General features: G+C 41.9%; 1 protein-coding gene across 18 annotated transcripts in view; it reads right to left on the reverse strand.

Moving 5' to 3' along the window:
• Positions 1 to 16,947, reverse strand: part of KYNU (kynureninase) — a 135,652-nt gene that overhangs the window by 49,061 nt on the left and 69,644 nt on the right. For all 18 annotated transcript variants that reach the window (XM_039495117.1, XM_039495114.1, XM_039495115.1 and 15 more), the window contains one exon: positions 7,157 to 7,239. In XM_039495117.1, coding sequence (XP_039351051.1) covers positions 7,157 to 7,239 — 83 coding nt within the window. The remainder of the gene's footprint in view (positions 1 to 7,156; positions 7,240 to 16,947) is intronic.

A 16,947-nucleotide genomic window follows, 5' to 3' on the forward strand; every position in this document is an offset into this window, starting at 1 on the left:
TTATAGATATATGGAGGCTAATAGGAACCTCAGGCACAACTAATGGATTTTTCCAATATTGTTCTAACTGCTTATTTATGAACCAATTCTCAAACTCCTATCAGCTGCTGTGGAGGTTTTAGGCAGGATGAGGGGCTATATGTTATATAGGGCAGAGCTTAAACATGAAAAATTACCAGTTCCTGGCTTTGGTTTCATGTCTTTTTGTTGCAAAGAATTACAGCCATCTGTACACCCTAGAGATGAATTAGCACTTTGCCAAGTCTCTTTTGCTGGAAGATGGGCTTGTCTGAGTTCCCTGATAATCTCTACAGATGCAGGGTAGGCTTGAGGAGAAGCCATACAAGAACACGAGAGAACTAATGCTTGAAGAGGAGAGTGAACACACACACAAAGAGGAGAAGCAGATGAGAAGGACCCTGCACCATGATTCTGCCATCCGTTGGGCTCCAGAGAACTGTTCTGTTGAGATTGTCACTGCTCTGGTATAGGAAAATTATAGTACTTGTGAATGGGCCTGAAGTAGAATGCTGCATGGCCATTGGGTTTGGAAACTACCATTTACTCTAGTTTAAACCAGTGGGTTTGGAAACTGCCCCAAAACCTCTGTATAAGGGATCACATACCTGTAGTAGGCCTTAATTGCTACTACTGGATGAACGGCCAAGCACTATGTTGTCTAGGATGATTTACTGTTGTTGTTATTAATCCATCATAATTATTACAATAATGCTTAAGGACCAATCAAGAGTGGGAATCCATTGTGCTAGCCAGGGTACAGGCACAGTATTAAATGATCCCTGCCCTGAATAGCTTATAATATAAATAGGTTTTCAGTTGCTCCTTTTGTGTGTCATTCAAGTTGCCATTGTACGAGAGAGAGGAAACTGTGACAAGATTCTAAAGAGTCAGGAGATCTCCTGAAGAATTCCTCACATGGACTTTCCAGACTCGGTGGGCAGCGGTTTGAAGCACTGTGAAGTTTGTTGGCTACGAGCACATCAAACCTTGTCATCTATAGGTATGAAACTACTCCACTCCCAGCCAACTTACACTTCTCTACTACCCTTTGTTTCTCTTGGCAGCATGCTCCTGCAGGTGCCAAGCTGCTACATGCAGCTGCAGAAGGGAGCCAGAGGGAGTTAGTGCAGCTCTGAGATGCATTAATTGCATCCTTAATTTCTATATAGAAACATGGGGGCTGAAAAAGGGGTGGCACCATGAAGTGATGGGTCCACTGCCCCTACCTCCCCATCTCCATAAGCACACAGAGCCCCTTCTAACTAGGGCCACAGTGGAGCTAAAACTATCTTTTCTCTGCCTGTGCCTTGTTGTACTGTTCAATGCATGAACAAAAATGGTTGACTGCATGCCAACATCCCAAATTAAAAATGACACACTATTTATCACATAAGTCTTGGTCTCTTGTAATTTATTTATTTAAAATTTAAAGCTTTCTTTTATTGAATTTCATGGCCACAAAAAACAAGCCTCATCCAAGCTATTGGAAGCCTTTATAGCCTGCATTGTAGTTAAGAAACAATGCTTGTATGATCCAATTAACCTATTATTATACTCAAAGACTCAGCATTCAAGAGACAAAACTATATTTGCCATTGCTATCTCCTGTCTTTGTATCATATCGCTGAGACAGAATAACCCCCTATATATTCTGCTTGATAAATCTTTTTTTAATGAAAGGAAGCAGTGTTTGTAAAACACCATCTTTGCTACAACACTGGAAATAATTCTGATTGTGTTAGGCAACCATTGCCAATTTTTTCCACCCCCTCCGCCTCTGTGACTGCAACAGGCATAGGTGATGGAACCAAGGGTGTGGGGGGTGCTGCTACACCTCCTGGCTTGTGGTGGTTTCCATTATATGCAGGGTTTACAGTTTGGTTTAATGGCTCTCAGCACCCCTACTGTAAAAATCATTCCAGCACCCCTGGCAAGAGGAGTCTGGTTCTCACCAGAATAAGTAAAAAGCATTTTGTGCAATGATTGGAAAAGGCTAAACGCCCCAATCCTGAAAACAGTTTATCACTCAAAGTCACTACCAATCTGCTCAGTGCTCAGTCTTTTCTCAACAGAGACCTGCCTGAGCACATTGTACAACAACAGCAATACAGTTAGTCTGATTTCATCAGAAGGTGATCCTGCCAAGATTGTAATGTTTTAATAAAGTATAGTAGGAAAAGCCAAGATTACAGTTTCGCTGTTCCGCCATTTGGCTTAAGAAAAGAAAAGAGCTTTGGCATCTAGTGACCTTGACTCTGCATTTCACAATATATTTACCATTGTAACTTGTGTGCACATTTAATAAGCAAGGTGTTATAGAGCTATAAACCTTTAAATGGACAAAAGAAAATCTTTACAGCCTTTAGTCCATTCTTGAATAAATCCCACTAGACAACATATACTTACTGCTTCTCAGAATAAGCTATGACAATTCTTCCTCCTCTATAATATGGTAAATATTCACTACCAAACAGTGTTAAAATTCTGTTTATGTCTTCACATTAAACCTACTAAAGGAAAAAGTCAGAATTCAGCCTTCCTCTCTCCCTGACACACATTGATATACTTAGCATTGAATGTTGCTGGGGAGAAAGCTTAATTGTAAATACCACATTAAAGGAGAACATTTTAATACAGTGTTGTTCATATTTATTTGCTTCGCTTTTTCACTGTTATGTAAGGAAAAAAAGAGAGCCTGAAATAATCAGTCCATATTATGGAGACATTACCAGTCTAGATAGTTGACAATTCATCCATTTGGGGGAGTTCTTATTATCTTAATTTGCTCCTTTTCAAAGAAATAATCATTTAGATTCTGGAAACTAGTTCTGAGGAAATTTCCCACAAATAAAATCCTGCTGGGCTGATTATTCCAACTCAGTCCACATTTTTACAGCTTAGTTATATAACCTTGGGGGGGGGGGAAGAGAGAACAAAGGCACATAATGAACCTTAACTGCCATAGGGTTCAACAGGGCTACAGAATCCTGCCCACTGAAGAATTGAAAACACAACAAATGCAGGTTAATAGTGTGTTGACCTTTATTCATGGTTCACACTGATTAAAATGGATAAAAGTGTAACAACTTAAAAACATTCGGACTCTGGTGAAAGACTGGAAGAAATGTTTAGAAGATGTACTATAACGGTTTTATGAGTGCTCTAAAAGAAAAGGGGTAAGCAGGGAGATTGGCGACAGCAGAAATGAAATGGAGGCTACACAAAGATGTAAATTTCCTACTCAACAATTCTCTTCAAACTGTGCATATTTTCTTTAGTTAAACTAGTATTTTAAAATACACTGTTTTTATGGTGAAATCCAGAATGCAGAAGTCTGACAGATCTGCAACACAGAACACATCAATCCAATTCCCTACTTTGTGCCTGGCACTTAACATTTGCAGCTAGATTCATCCCTGCATCAGTGCTAGCACACGGTCTGAGTAGAGAATGCATGTATCTCTCCTATTGTGTGTTGTTGGGGGACAAGGTACAGGCTGGTGCACTGAGACCACAACCCAACATGCGGGCTAAGGCTGTCTCGTTGTTTCTTTATACTCCTGTTGGACTGTCGGTATCCATTTGTTGTCTCTTGTCTTATACTTAGATTGTAAACTCTTTGGGGCAGGGACTTTTGTTCGGTGTTTGTACAGTGCCTAATATAGTGGGGGTCTATGACTAAGGCTCTTAGGTGCTACTGTAATACAAGTAACAAACAAAGGCTGGGGCAGCACCACTGTAACTTGCACCTCCTGCAGCCATGACTCATACAGAGCTTGTGGCAGTGGAAAAATCAGGGTGCAGGTCTGCCTTGACTATGTGTGCTCCCACTTCAGTCTACCTCTGGAGCGCCTCCTATGCCAGACCTTATGTGCAGGCAGTGCAGAAATTGCAAAGCATCTCTGCCCTGGGTAGCTGAGGGCTGTTTTATGTAGCGGGCTGTGTTGTCTCCTTGTAGGTGGCACTAAGTGGCCACAGCATTCAGATGTGCAGTTCACGTGCTGTTCAAGGTTTCTGTCTTGACTTTCAAAGCCCTGAATGGAATCGGTGCTAGCTACCTGAGAGATTACTTGAACACAACCTCCCATAACAGCTACACAGCACCATAATAGTAAATGTTGACCAGTGGGAAGAAACTTGTGACTGTGGGAGACAGATCATTCACAGTGTCTTTATTCAGACCATTATTTTTAGTGTCTAGCAAAATTAAAAATTTAAGCACCAAGGCTAATCTTTTGAAGGTGTTGCATAGGTTTCTTTTGAGGATGAAGACCGAAAGGGCAGATATTGAGTGATCATTTTGTGAAAAGTATTCATCCATGTTCGATATGGGTTTTTTTGTCTTATTTTTATGAGCCAGTTCATTCCAGAGCATAGTGCTTGCTTGATTGACTCCAAAGGATGCCCAATATAATCAATTTATCAAGACTACATTTAACTGTAGTTGAATTATCTTTGATCTCTAAGGAACTGAACTTTTGCTCCAGAACCTGATACCAAACTAACATGGAGAATTAGAAGAATTCTTTTGCTGACTCCACCTCAAAGAATTATTTCACAACAATGACCACATTACCACAACTACTGTGTCCGCACCAATAGTCGTCAGAAAAAAGAATAATCTCATTGGACACCCCACAGTGGATGAAACCACACACTTTATCATTATATTGATTGCTTCAGGAAAAAAAATGACTATGAAATTCTTAAATATCACATCCACCACAATCTCTCCACTGCCAAGAGGGCAGTTATGCAGTCCTTGAAATCCAACCATTATATCAGCAAACAAAGGGGGTGTCATCATAGTTCTCAACTGTGATGACTACATTGAGGACTCCAACCAAAAGCTCTGACACCATCCACTATAGAGAACTCAAACATGACCCTCACATCACAATTCACCCAGGAATTTTAACAATATCACCAAATCCTTCCCCAAACAACTCCAAAAGAAACTTTACAACCGTATCCTTCACAAACCCACCTCAGGGACCTTCAACATGTTTCCCCAAGATATACAGACAAGCGAACCCAGGCAGAGACATCATATCTGGCCAGGGCACTCTCACTTAAGAAATATCAGGACGAATAGAAACCATCCTCAACCCACTCTCCACGCAGATGGCCAGCTACCTCCAGGATTCAACTGACATTCTCCAGAAACTCTACAATATTAACAACCTCCCTCAGAACATAATCCTTGCCATCATGGATGTCACCTCCCTATACACCAACATTCCTCACAATGATAGCATTTCTACCTGTTTCAAATATCTACAGCCATCCCAAATACATCGCCAAATTCCTCCAAACCCAACCCCTCCAAACACACAGACACACACGCACACACACACACTCAGTCCCCTTGTCACCTATCACCCCACACTGGAACCCATACAGGGTACCATTAAACTGTTACAACCCATACTTGATGGGGACCACATTCTGAAATAAATCTTTCCTGAACCCCCTCATCTGGCCTTCAAACAATGCTTCAACCTCTCCAAGCTCATTGTCAGAAGCAAGCTCCTCACAAACCACACTGACCAACTCAAAGTGGCACCAGACCCTGCCATGACAGATGCAAAACCTGCAGCTATGGTGATCAATATCCTTCACAACACACCTTTCAAGATCCATGAGCCCTACATATGCCTATCACAACATGTGGTGTACTTCATCAAGTGAAACAAATGCCCCCAAACAATAACTATCATTATACTCTTGAATGAACTTACACACAAAAATGATAGAAGACAAAAACACCATATCAGCAATATGGTTGAATACTTTTCACAAAATGATAAGCCCATATCTGACTTCTCAGTCCTTGATCTCAAAGGAAACCTGCACAACACCTTCAAAAAGTGAGCCTGGGAGCTTAGATTTCTAACCTCATTAGACACTAAAAATCATGGTGTTAACAAATATACTAGATATATGGTTTATTACAACAATTGGTAACTCACTGACCCCACTTTTTTTTGTCCTATGACTGAAAAGGTGTTAACGGGACAATTGATCATGAGTGGTCTCTTAGAACGTGTGTTAACTACTTATGCTAAAAAATCTTTTCCACTTCATATTTAGTTATGATATTGAGTAACTTTTGACAGAAGAGCTCCATGCAGCTTGAAAGCTTGTCTTTCACCAGGAGAAAGTTGATACAATAAAAGATATTACCTCATTCACCTTGTCTTTTTAGTATCCAGGTACCAATATGGCTACCACCACACTAACTCTAGAATACCCAGGTGTATTCTTTTTTCAGCCTGGCAGATTCTTTAGTGGGGTGCAATGAGGGGATTGGTGCTTACAAGAGGTCCCAGTCAAATCTTCTCTTTTTTGGCAACTGGTTCTGCCCCCGTGCTGATGAGATAAACTCTTAACATGGGGCAGAGTTTCATGCTAGATCACAGAGTCGTAGACTATAAGGCCAGAAGGGACCATCATGATCATCTAGTCTGAACTCCTGCACATCGCTCCCACTGAACCTTACCAACCCACTCCTGAAATAGACCCATAAGATGAGTTACTGAAGTCTTCAAATCCTGATCCACCATTTACTCTAGTTTAAACCAGCAAGTGACCCATGACCCATGCTGCAGAGGAAGGTGAAAAAAAAAAATCAAGAGTCTCTGCCAATCAACCCTGGGGTTGGGGGGAATTCCTTGCCAATCCCAAATATGGAAATCAGTTGGACACTGAGCATGTAGGCAAGACAAGGAGAAAAAGCAGGAAACATCTAGACAACAATCATTTGCTTTAAAACCAAAGGAATTATCATTGTTTCACTCCGACTGTCTCTTTAAAAGAGAAATGAAGTGTTGTTCACTGCCCTTTAAGGGCTTTGGCTTCATCTATAAGACCAAGTGGTTTATGATGATCCCAGAAGCCCTCACTGCAATTAGTTTCATGATATACACAGGGTCATATATTATCATCCACATCCATCTCCTAAACCACGTATAGACCTTAAAATAAGTGGTTCTCCATGTACTGAGCAGTCAGGAAGACTTCTGTGAAAAAAAGTGCTGAGAATTAAGTTTCGATGTAAAGTTTCTGGGTTCTCCACCACAAAGCAACAAATTACACTTATTCAAAAACAGTTCTCTTTCTGGCTCACACATACCCACAATATCAGCCATAAGCTCCACGATGCACTCATCTCCTAAAGCCCATGGGTGTTTACCACTGAAATGACCATGAACACCTCTGAAAAGGAAGAGAAAAAAATGATGAAAATGTATTCTGTTCCCTTTGGTACATTGCTAACAACACTAACTCATTCCGCCTCACTATGGGGCTTGTATAATCTGAACACAGTACATTTATTATACCACATGAGCTCGTAACAAATAGACTCACCAACAATGAATTTACTGACATCTAAGAGGGGTTTTAAAGACTGGAAAACATCTAATTCAAAATTTTAACCAATAAACAAACAAACAAACCCCAAAATGGATGTCTTGTTTAGAAAACCACAAAGGGCTTGTCATAAATAGTTAGTTAAGGGTTAAATTTCCACCTGTAAAGGGTTAACACATAGTACCTGGTGAACACCTGACCTGAGGACCAATCAGGGAAGAGAATTTAAAATTCCTAAGAGGGAACTTTTTCTCTCTGTTGGTGTGTGTGTTGTTCTTAGCCGTTTGGAGTTACAAGGGTCCAGATGTTAATCAAGTCTTCTACAAGTTTCCATCTTTCTGAACTAATTTCTTCTAGTCAAGATAGTGAGTATTAGAAAGGTACTTTGTGTCCTCATCTAATAATCCTATGTTTGCAATTCTGTGTGTTTGTTATTGATTATTCTTAATTCTGCCTGTATTGTTTGTACTGAGAAGGAGGGAGGATTCTCTCCAGAAAGTGATAAGGTTATACCCTATGAGTGTCCAGCTTGGACTCATAGAGATTCTGTATTTTCTTATTTTTCTTTTAATAAATTCTTTCTATAAAGATTTGATTAAATCCCTTCTACTGTGGATACAGGGGTAGGGGGCTAAGAAACTCTCTCTCGGTGGTGAGACAAGCTTATCTCCGGGCAGAGAGGGGAGGGGGGAGGTTTCTCCCTCTGTGAGTTGATCTGTGTTTCCCCAGGGAATGTCTTTGGAAAGAGGAGGGGGGAAAACAGGGGTGTCCCGGCCCATGTATTCGACCGGGTGGTGGCAGCAAAAAGGGGACCTACCCTAGGATTTTAGGGTGGGGGGATACATGCTGGTCCTCAACTTGAAACCCCCCAGTTTCAAGTGAGGGTGAAAACTAGGATTTTAGTTTAGAGGGAAACTAAGGCAGGTCCCCACATTGGAACCCAACAGCTCCAACTGGGGGTGAGACCTATGACAGGGCTAGATTACACCTTTGTCACAAGCCCTGTATAAATGGGCAGCACACAGTTGCACAGTCTCAGGAGCAGCCTGGGTACAAGATGGGAACTTGGTGGGGCTTGCTGTGTGTGTGTGGAGAAGGGAAGTAATCTGTACCAGCCATATACCTGGCATAGTTGTGCTGGCTGGTGCATTGGAGCAGGCACTTCCCATCCCTGCCCAGCAACTCCACACACACGTGAGGGAAGGGGACTAGTGACCCTGCAATGCTGCTGTCCTACCTGCACTGCTAACGACAATTCTGGTAGCCAGCGCAGAAGAGTAAGGGATGCTTTATGGCTGCATAGCATAAGCCAAAATCTAGCCCAAAAGCAGCATTTACATCGAAGGGGGGCTACGTAGGGGGGAGGCGGGAGGAAAGGAGGGTTTCCTTGCTGTTAGGTAACAGCAATCCTTGTCAAAGATGATTTACAGCCTCCTTGAATAGAAAAAGCTTTGCCCACTTGAATTCACCATATTGCACAAAATGACATGTATGTGTATGCTGTATATTCAGGGGTGAATCTGCTCCGGACATTTCCTTTCTTCCCCCTAAAAAAATATTGAGAGCCATAGAACCCCAGGTGCAAATGTCCATTGAATTTGGGGGGTGTCTGAAACCCCAGCTGGTATTTCTAAATTGTATTTTGAAAATGATTCCTCTTTTTATGGGGACCAAACCAAACATCTGCAGCATTTGGAATCTACACCTGAATCTGAACTACATTGTTTGAAGTCATCTCTGCTACAAACACCGCAAAAAGATAAGTTTGTAAGGTAACCAATGTACTTATAAATCTATACATGCAAAATTGCAAATGTTTAATTACAAAATAAATCAATATATGAAAAAAATAATATTGGTGTTAATTTAGGGGAATGTTATTCCTGGATTCCTCTCTCATACACTGTACAATTTTCCTCCTTACAAAACACCAGAAGGCATGTGTGGAATCTGAAATACCAGACTGCAGGTGGCTGAACTGAAAAAGAATAAAGCTGCTTCAGAAGAGGAACTGGGCCAGTGGGGAAATGTGTGGAGAACAAGAAGAACCAGAAGCTGTGACAAAAGTAAAAAAGAACCATGGTCTAAATAAACCTTTGGAATTGCAGCAGGCTTATGAGGTTCCCCCAAACTCGGGGGAGCCTTCTGGCATATGAATGTATCACCAAACACGTTGTATGAACTAGTCACCAACTTCAGAAGGGCTCAGACCCTTTCCCACCTTCTTTAAAATGTTTTCCCCAAGCAATTCCAAACCCTCCCCCAATCAATGTTTGTCCTGCAGCACTGCTCTTCCACACATATATGGACTTTTTATAATCCTATGGTTTCTGACTGACATGAGCCACATTTACACTTTAGCAATTAACTGATTCAGAGTAAAGAACAATTTCTGAACAAAACAAAGATATGTAATACCTATCTCAGCCCCACTTTGCTCAGGAAGAGCAAACCCCTGCACTGGCCCCTATGTAGATGCACAATGGAGCAAAGACACCGCCATCTCCCCCATCTTGTTTACAAGCAGCTCAATCTGGCTCTAAGATATTAAATGAGAAGAAATCTAACACTGAGACCAGAGGATATCACTTCCCCCCTCGTGCAGATACAATCATTATGGGCTGGGTTGAAGCATCTTTTCCCAGCCTTAAAATTAAACCCTAAAGAAATAATTTTAATAGGAAATGGGCATGGTTCTTGTAGGCAAGTAATATTTCCAATTTGATAGATGAGGAAACTGAGGCAGAGATGCTAAGTGACCAGTGGTTTGGGGGCAGAAGAAGTCAGGCTCAGAGCCAGGAGGATTAATATGAAAGAGTTTCAGTCCATAAAACAATTTATCTCTGTCTCTGTGCAGAGGATAACAGGTAGACAGCCATCACTAACTTCCCTTCAAAACTAATCTTTACGGTAGGATAGCAACCAACCAAGCTTTGGCAATGCAGATTGTTGATGGGAAAACAGAAGGATTTTCCTTGGGCTGAATTATCTCCCTGTCCTCACTGGATTTGCACACCAGACATGGCTGAGTGGAAAGTGACAACAACCTATGGGATTTTCTTCTTTCTTTAGCTTTCTCCCATCTATAGACATTAATGTCCTCCTAAGGTGAAATTACTGGTGAAAGGTCTCTTCACCAGCATGTTCTGTAACACAATTCCAGAACTAATTTCCCATTTACTCAGAAAACTGATATGAACCTTGGACACTTTTATATTTTATTTTGGGAGGAAAAAATGAAAATAAAAGCATAATGGAGAATGGGAGAAGCAGTATTAATTATTAATTATTATGGAACAGCTTTCAGCCTGTCTCTTTCCTGATGGCCAACATAAATGCTAAGAGACAAAAATTATTACAGCTAAAATGGTACTTAAAAGGCATATTCTTGGCTCCTTTTTTATTTTAATCACATAGAACTCTGTAGCCTTTGCTGATGGCACAATACATTCTATTACACTTAGGTTGTAAAATTCTATGCTCTGCCTCAGAATTTATCTTTCTGCATATTATGCCACCCCATTCCCAAGTCTGGTAGACACTGAGGATAATAATCTTAAGGAATTAGTAACAACTGCAGTTCTCATGGCATTCCGCTCATTGGACATCAGACAGATAGCCTATTGTCTCATTTTGTTTCCGCTCTACCCTTAGATAGTGACAGAGATTTAAGTGGAGGTACCCAAATAAATGAATACACGCCTGGTTCCTCAAAGCACACGAGAAAAGCTGATGCAGAATCTTTGTGTAGACTACTGAGAAAATTAATATTTATGCAGTTGCTTGTCTGTTTGCAATTTGGCATGACATCATAATGCCATTTTCCCTTTAAGATCTTTGGGGGGCTGTCCCCCAGCTGATTTAAAGTTCACTAGGGAAATAATCAATCTCCAACTTCAAAGGTCTTCTGGTCTCATCCAACCTTGTACAAGAGGGGCAGGAAGGGAGGGGGAGAGAGAGAGAGAGAATCCTTTCCTGTCCCAATCATCTACAAACAAAAGGAAGGATCTTTCTTTGCCAGTGTTTTATGCCAGTTATTTTATGAGCCAATACAGATATTTAAATTTTGATTCTAGTTTCAACTATAGAAAGAAAGGAAGAAATGCATGGAGATGAGAGTTATATGGAAGAGTAGAATAAAAGCAAAACCAAGAGAAACAAAGCAAAAGGACATTTAAAGCTCTAACAGAGGGGTTCTCAAACTTCATTGCACTGTGACCTCTTTCTAACAAAATTTACTACAGGACCCCGGGGGAGGCGGGGAGCGGGGTTGAGAAATGAAGCCTGAGCCTGCCCGAGCCATGCTGCCCTGGTCACAACCAGTGTTCCCTCTAATTTTCCCCACCATGTGTGGAATGACTTTTGTTATGTGCCCCAATATGAAGGTGAAGGTGTGACACATCACCTTCATATAAGGGCACATAACACAATTTATGTGGTGGGGTGGGGCCCCAGGGTTCAGAGTGTGGGACAGGGCTCAGGGCTGGGGTGCAGGGTCCACCTCCTCCACCATCTGGACCCATGTTGCTCCTGGACCACAGCATCCTTTTCAGGACATGGCCCTCTGGCTGTGCCCCAGCCTGCGGTCTCCCCCCTCTCGGGGAACAGGCAGTTCTCAGTCCTTCCACTTGCCTCAATGGCCAACTGCAGTCTCTAGTCTAGCCCTTGGCTTCAGGGGCAAACTGCAGTCTGGATTTAGGCCATTCTCCTCATCGGCAAGTAGGGGTAAAGGTGGGGGAACCCAGGCCCACTCGCTACCCTGGATCGTGGCCCAGGAACCCAATAGCTAGCAGCCACTTTCTGCCCCTCCTCCTATTCCTGCTGCCTACTTTCCCTGGTCCACTTCCCCCATAGCCCTAGCACCTTCCATGCCCTTGCTTCAGGGCCTCAGTCCAACCATGGTCAGCCCAGAGCGCAGCCCTCCTCTGCAGACAGTCTTTCCCTCTTTGCCCCCTAGGAAGAGACTGCCTTTGCTCCGCTGAGCAGCTCTTTATATACGGGCTGCTCCAGCAAGCCTTCTCTTGATTGGCTTTCCCAGTGAGCCCTTTCCTGATTGGCTGGGTTCTGCACAGCCTCTCCCTGGCTGCCTTAACCCATCTCCTTTCTGAGTGGGGCAGCCACCCCACCACAACAAGCTTTCTCTGGCAGCTGGTGTTCTTAGAATTGTATCATCTAATCCTGATACAAGTATCAACACATGATGTTAGAAAATGCTGGTGGACTATAGCACATCTACACTAGCACTTCCATTGTTACCTACCAACCACACTGCAAAACTAGTACTGGAACTGGAACTAATGAAAACCGCCAAAACTTGTCTACAGTATTCTTATTTCTCCGTACCTCCATCCACACAAGTCTGAACTTGGTGTATGATTATTGGTGATGTATGAACCAAGAGAGAAGGCTGGTCGAGTGCCAAAGTCCAAAGTACTGCACTGATTCTGATATTAGCATAAAGCTGCCTCAACTGTATGTGAGGCAAAGAAGAGATTCTTTGCCTTCAGTAAAGCATCTGCTAATTCTCTGTCAGCTCATTTTTCTGGGGACATTGACAATTTGGTTAAGCCTGCCTGTCTTAGCTTGGGGCTGATTCAAGAATCTTCCATTGTCAGTATGTTACTAGTTTGCATAGAAAAAATGCTGATTTGGGCTGAATTGTCAGCATCAGTCGAAGCAGGACAGTATCGTGGGGGAACAAATACTCTATTTGAGTTCTAGACAGAGTGTTCTGAGATGCTGCAATATGATGGTAGAACTTTGTGTGACAAACTGTGTTCTAGATCAGGGTTCGGCAACCTTTCAGAAATAGCGTGCCGAGTCTTCATTTATTCACTCTAATTTAAGGTTTCGCGTGCCAGTAATACATTTTAATGTTTTTTAGAATGTCTCTTTCTATAAGTCTATAACATATAACTAAACTATTGTTGTATGTAAAGTAAAGAAGTTTTTTAAAATGTTTAAGAAGCTTCATTTAAAATTAAATTAAAACGCAGAGCCCCCCGAACTGGTGGCCAGGACCTGGGCAGTGTCAATGCCACTGAAAATCAGGTCACGTGCCCCCTTCGGCATGTGTGCCATAGGTTGCCTACCCCTGTTCATCCGGCTGATGAAGGGCGTGGGGGGGGGTGAGTGGGGAGGGAGTGCTACAGCCAGTACTAATGGGGACTGCCAGTGCTCCCCTTAAGCCTGCTGTTTTTCGAGACATTTGCTATGACCTGTGCTCAAGAAACCACCACTTAACACTGACAATCTAAAAATTGCCCTGTGTTGGCAGCGCCAGATTTCCAGTTAGACACAGTAGACCTGGGCCTAGGGGCGCTGGCATTCTAGGGGTGCCTAAAAGTTAAAATTTGGTTTTAAAAGTTTCATTTTTTACAGAAAACACAAAGGTCAGATGTAGGCGGGGGGGTGGGGGAGAAGGGGACACTGAAGATGCTGTGCCTATGGGCATGGAAGTTGTAAATCCGGCCCTGTGTTTTGGAGGTTCCCTTTGTGATTACTGGAAACCTTATGGAGAGACAACTGTACCTATATACTGCAGATTTCCTGACCCTTATCAGACTGCATACCAATCAGGGTATGATACAGACACGGAGCTAGCTATGTTAGTTCAGAATCGCTTCCTAGCAATGGATAAATATCAATGGCCAGACACGTCTCCCCCCCCCCCCCAGTCAGTGTAAATCTTCATCCTTTCATTGACTTCAGATCTTGCCTCCAAGTGTCTATGCTGATGGTGGCAGATCTGTTAGTTGCTACTGATGATTGCTGCTGGCAGGGTGTTCTCCAACAATGATCCAGGGTTTAGAAACTTGCTTCCACTTGCTTCATTAGAAATAGCCCGAATTTTTGTTGATCTTCAGAAAGCACTACAAGATTTATTTTCCCATCTTTAGAAAGTGGATGCTGCAAGAAGAGTAATATTTAGGGAGGGGGGAGTATTTTTCATCACCTCTGCTGTGCTGTATGGTGTAATTAGTTACCATCACATTTGAGAGGATTGCTGTTAGTTCCCTGTTTTCATATTTGCTTGATTATTTTTCAGTGACTGATTAGGATGCCTAGAGGATGGGATGGGCACCTTTTAGTTGTTCGTATAAATCAAAATAAATAATAAAGGATTCAAGAAAAGGACAGGAAGATAAGGGGGTGCAGGTGAGTGGGGGCAAAGGACCCAGGGAAGAAAAGGAGACAGGGACCAGTGAAAAGGAGAAAGGAGCAGAACAAGACTTGGAGCAAGTTGGAACAGGCCAACATAGGAGGGTAGAGAGAACCAAGGCAAGAGAGGAGAATTTTCTAGTCTCTCCCTAGACCCTAATCTATTTAGATGCTTTAATCACATGCAGCTAAGGATATTTGCCATTCTGCCTCCGATTGCTGCTACTGGGCAGTGTTCCTTTGCTACTCTTGCTTACCTGAAAAACAACCGAGGCACTACAATGAGAGAGCACTGTTTGAATGGACGAGCTTTGAAGTTTATTGAAAGGAGACCCAAGACACTAACACACTGATAGAAAAGGGAAAGTACTGCTTTACAAGACAGCCAGGATCCATGAGAGTACTGCTTGTGTAAAATATTAGATTTACTTGCTTTCATAAGGATACATCTCATTTGCATAATGATATTTATTTGATTCCTTTTATTTATTTGTATTACCTCACTTACCCCCCACTGCAAAATCTTAGATTCCCAACATATAGGCCATTAAACAGCCATCAGTTGTAACAACCCTCACATACTATTTACCTGTCCTGGCATTTACCTAGTTGTGCTTGGTAACCTAAAGGTAAAAGGCACCATAAACCATTTTGAATGGCTTCAACTCTCTACTCTCTCTTTTTATTGTTTTTTTTCCCCTTTTGCATGCTGACTTCTCCAAGTATAAGCTTCTCTACTCTGTTCTATTTTGTACTGACCTTATTTTGACATTCTCAGTTGTCTTAGGTGTCTCTATAGCTAACACGCTGATATAGTTTTTTAACTTTCTGCTATTTACTGAGTAAGGTGTTTTGGGCCAAACTGTATTTTCGCAAGAAGCCTTTGTAGATTTATTCCCTCTGTTCAGAGGGTTTGAAATCATGTTTACCCAGAATTTTTTTTCTAAGATCTATTTTTTGTTCTGAAGGCATTTTTTATATTATGGAACCTCATGCTGCATCACCTTTCCTTTTGGATTTTTATATTCATTGAGCGGTAAAAAAATCCTTCATTGTCACAAAGACAAACAGAAGAATGGAAAGCAAACCAACAAAAAGGGAGCTGAAATATGCTCTCTCTGCCTCATTTTACAGAGAAGAGTCCTATCTGACTTTAACCTTTTGAAAGAAGCCAGCCGTTTCCATGATAAAGTACGATAATCATACAGAAATGGACAGGGTTGCAATTTTTTTAAAATGAATACAGAAACTGCAGAGCTGTGCTGAATTAATAGCCAAGAGGAAAGAGTGCTTCACAAAGTTCAAATTCATTCAGAACAACTCCTGCCTCCCCTATAAGAATGCACCTAGCTATTGTAAGTTGTAAGCCATGTTTATTAACTGCAACTTTCATCTTTTAAGGAGTAAAACAAGCAAGTGCAAACATTTCCACATTTACAGTGTAATGTATATTATTATGCTTCTGTAGCAGCCAATTGCCTATTGTAGAAAATGTATCCAGTTAGTAAAACCTACTTTCCCCAGTCAGCCTCCCCACCTTTCCTCTGATCACACACCAGGAACTCACATCTGTTCTAGCCATATCCTTGTGATGTGCTTCAGGGGTACCCAGAGTTCTGTGGCACCTTACCACTACCTGCCTTCAGCATGAAGCATTCTTTTCTGTGCCTGCAGTAGCTCAGCTTTCTGAAATCAACAGCCTCTGGCCACACAAGCACTGCCATCCAGGTCTCTGCAGACTTCACTTTTTCTGTGCAGGCTAGTGATAGGCATACACCAATCCCTGAGTGCTCGGAGTGCTCATTGCAGTGCCCAGCCTTTAAGCACTGGACACCCACAGAAACTACCAGGTAAGCTGTCCCCAAAGGAACAGTACACACACTAGCTTGTTAGAGTCAACAGAAGTTCAGCTATAATATAACATTACTGCACTGCACTGATACATTTATAGTGAAAACAACCAGAAGTTGTTATATATGATATAAGAGATAGTGAATGAGGACCATGGAAACAGAAATTATTACGTAAAAAAGAAACAAAAAAAGCAAACCTGGGTCTACATTTCTCTAAGGTTACCTTTCCTATTTAATAAAGGAGATTTTCCCCCTAGGATTCAGTCTTTTGCAGAGCTAGTTGATTTTCAGTCAAAGTAGGATCCAAGCATTCATGCCTCAGGGAATGGGAAAAAATGGTGTCTTTTTGCCTTTGTCTTATACACCCAACGTTTTTTATTTTGTCCTCAGAGTCAGGATGTGCCCCTCCTCCCCTAGGGTTTATTTTCTAGTGTCTTGTTTCCTGTTGAACTTCCCACACCCCTCTTGAGTCGTATGTAAATGGACCTTTTATTGTTTTGGCCTACAATCTGCGTTCCCTCTAAGGTGCATGCTTACA

The sequence above is a fragment of the Mauremys reevesii genome, linkage group 11, assembly GCF_016161935.1.
Source record: "Mauremys reevesii isolate NIE-2019 linkage group 11, ASM1616193v1, whole genome shotgun sequence".
NCBI lineage: Eukaryota > Metazoa > Chordata > Testudines > Geoemydidae > Mauremys > Mauremys reevesii.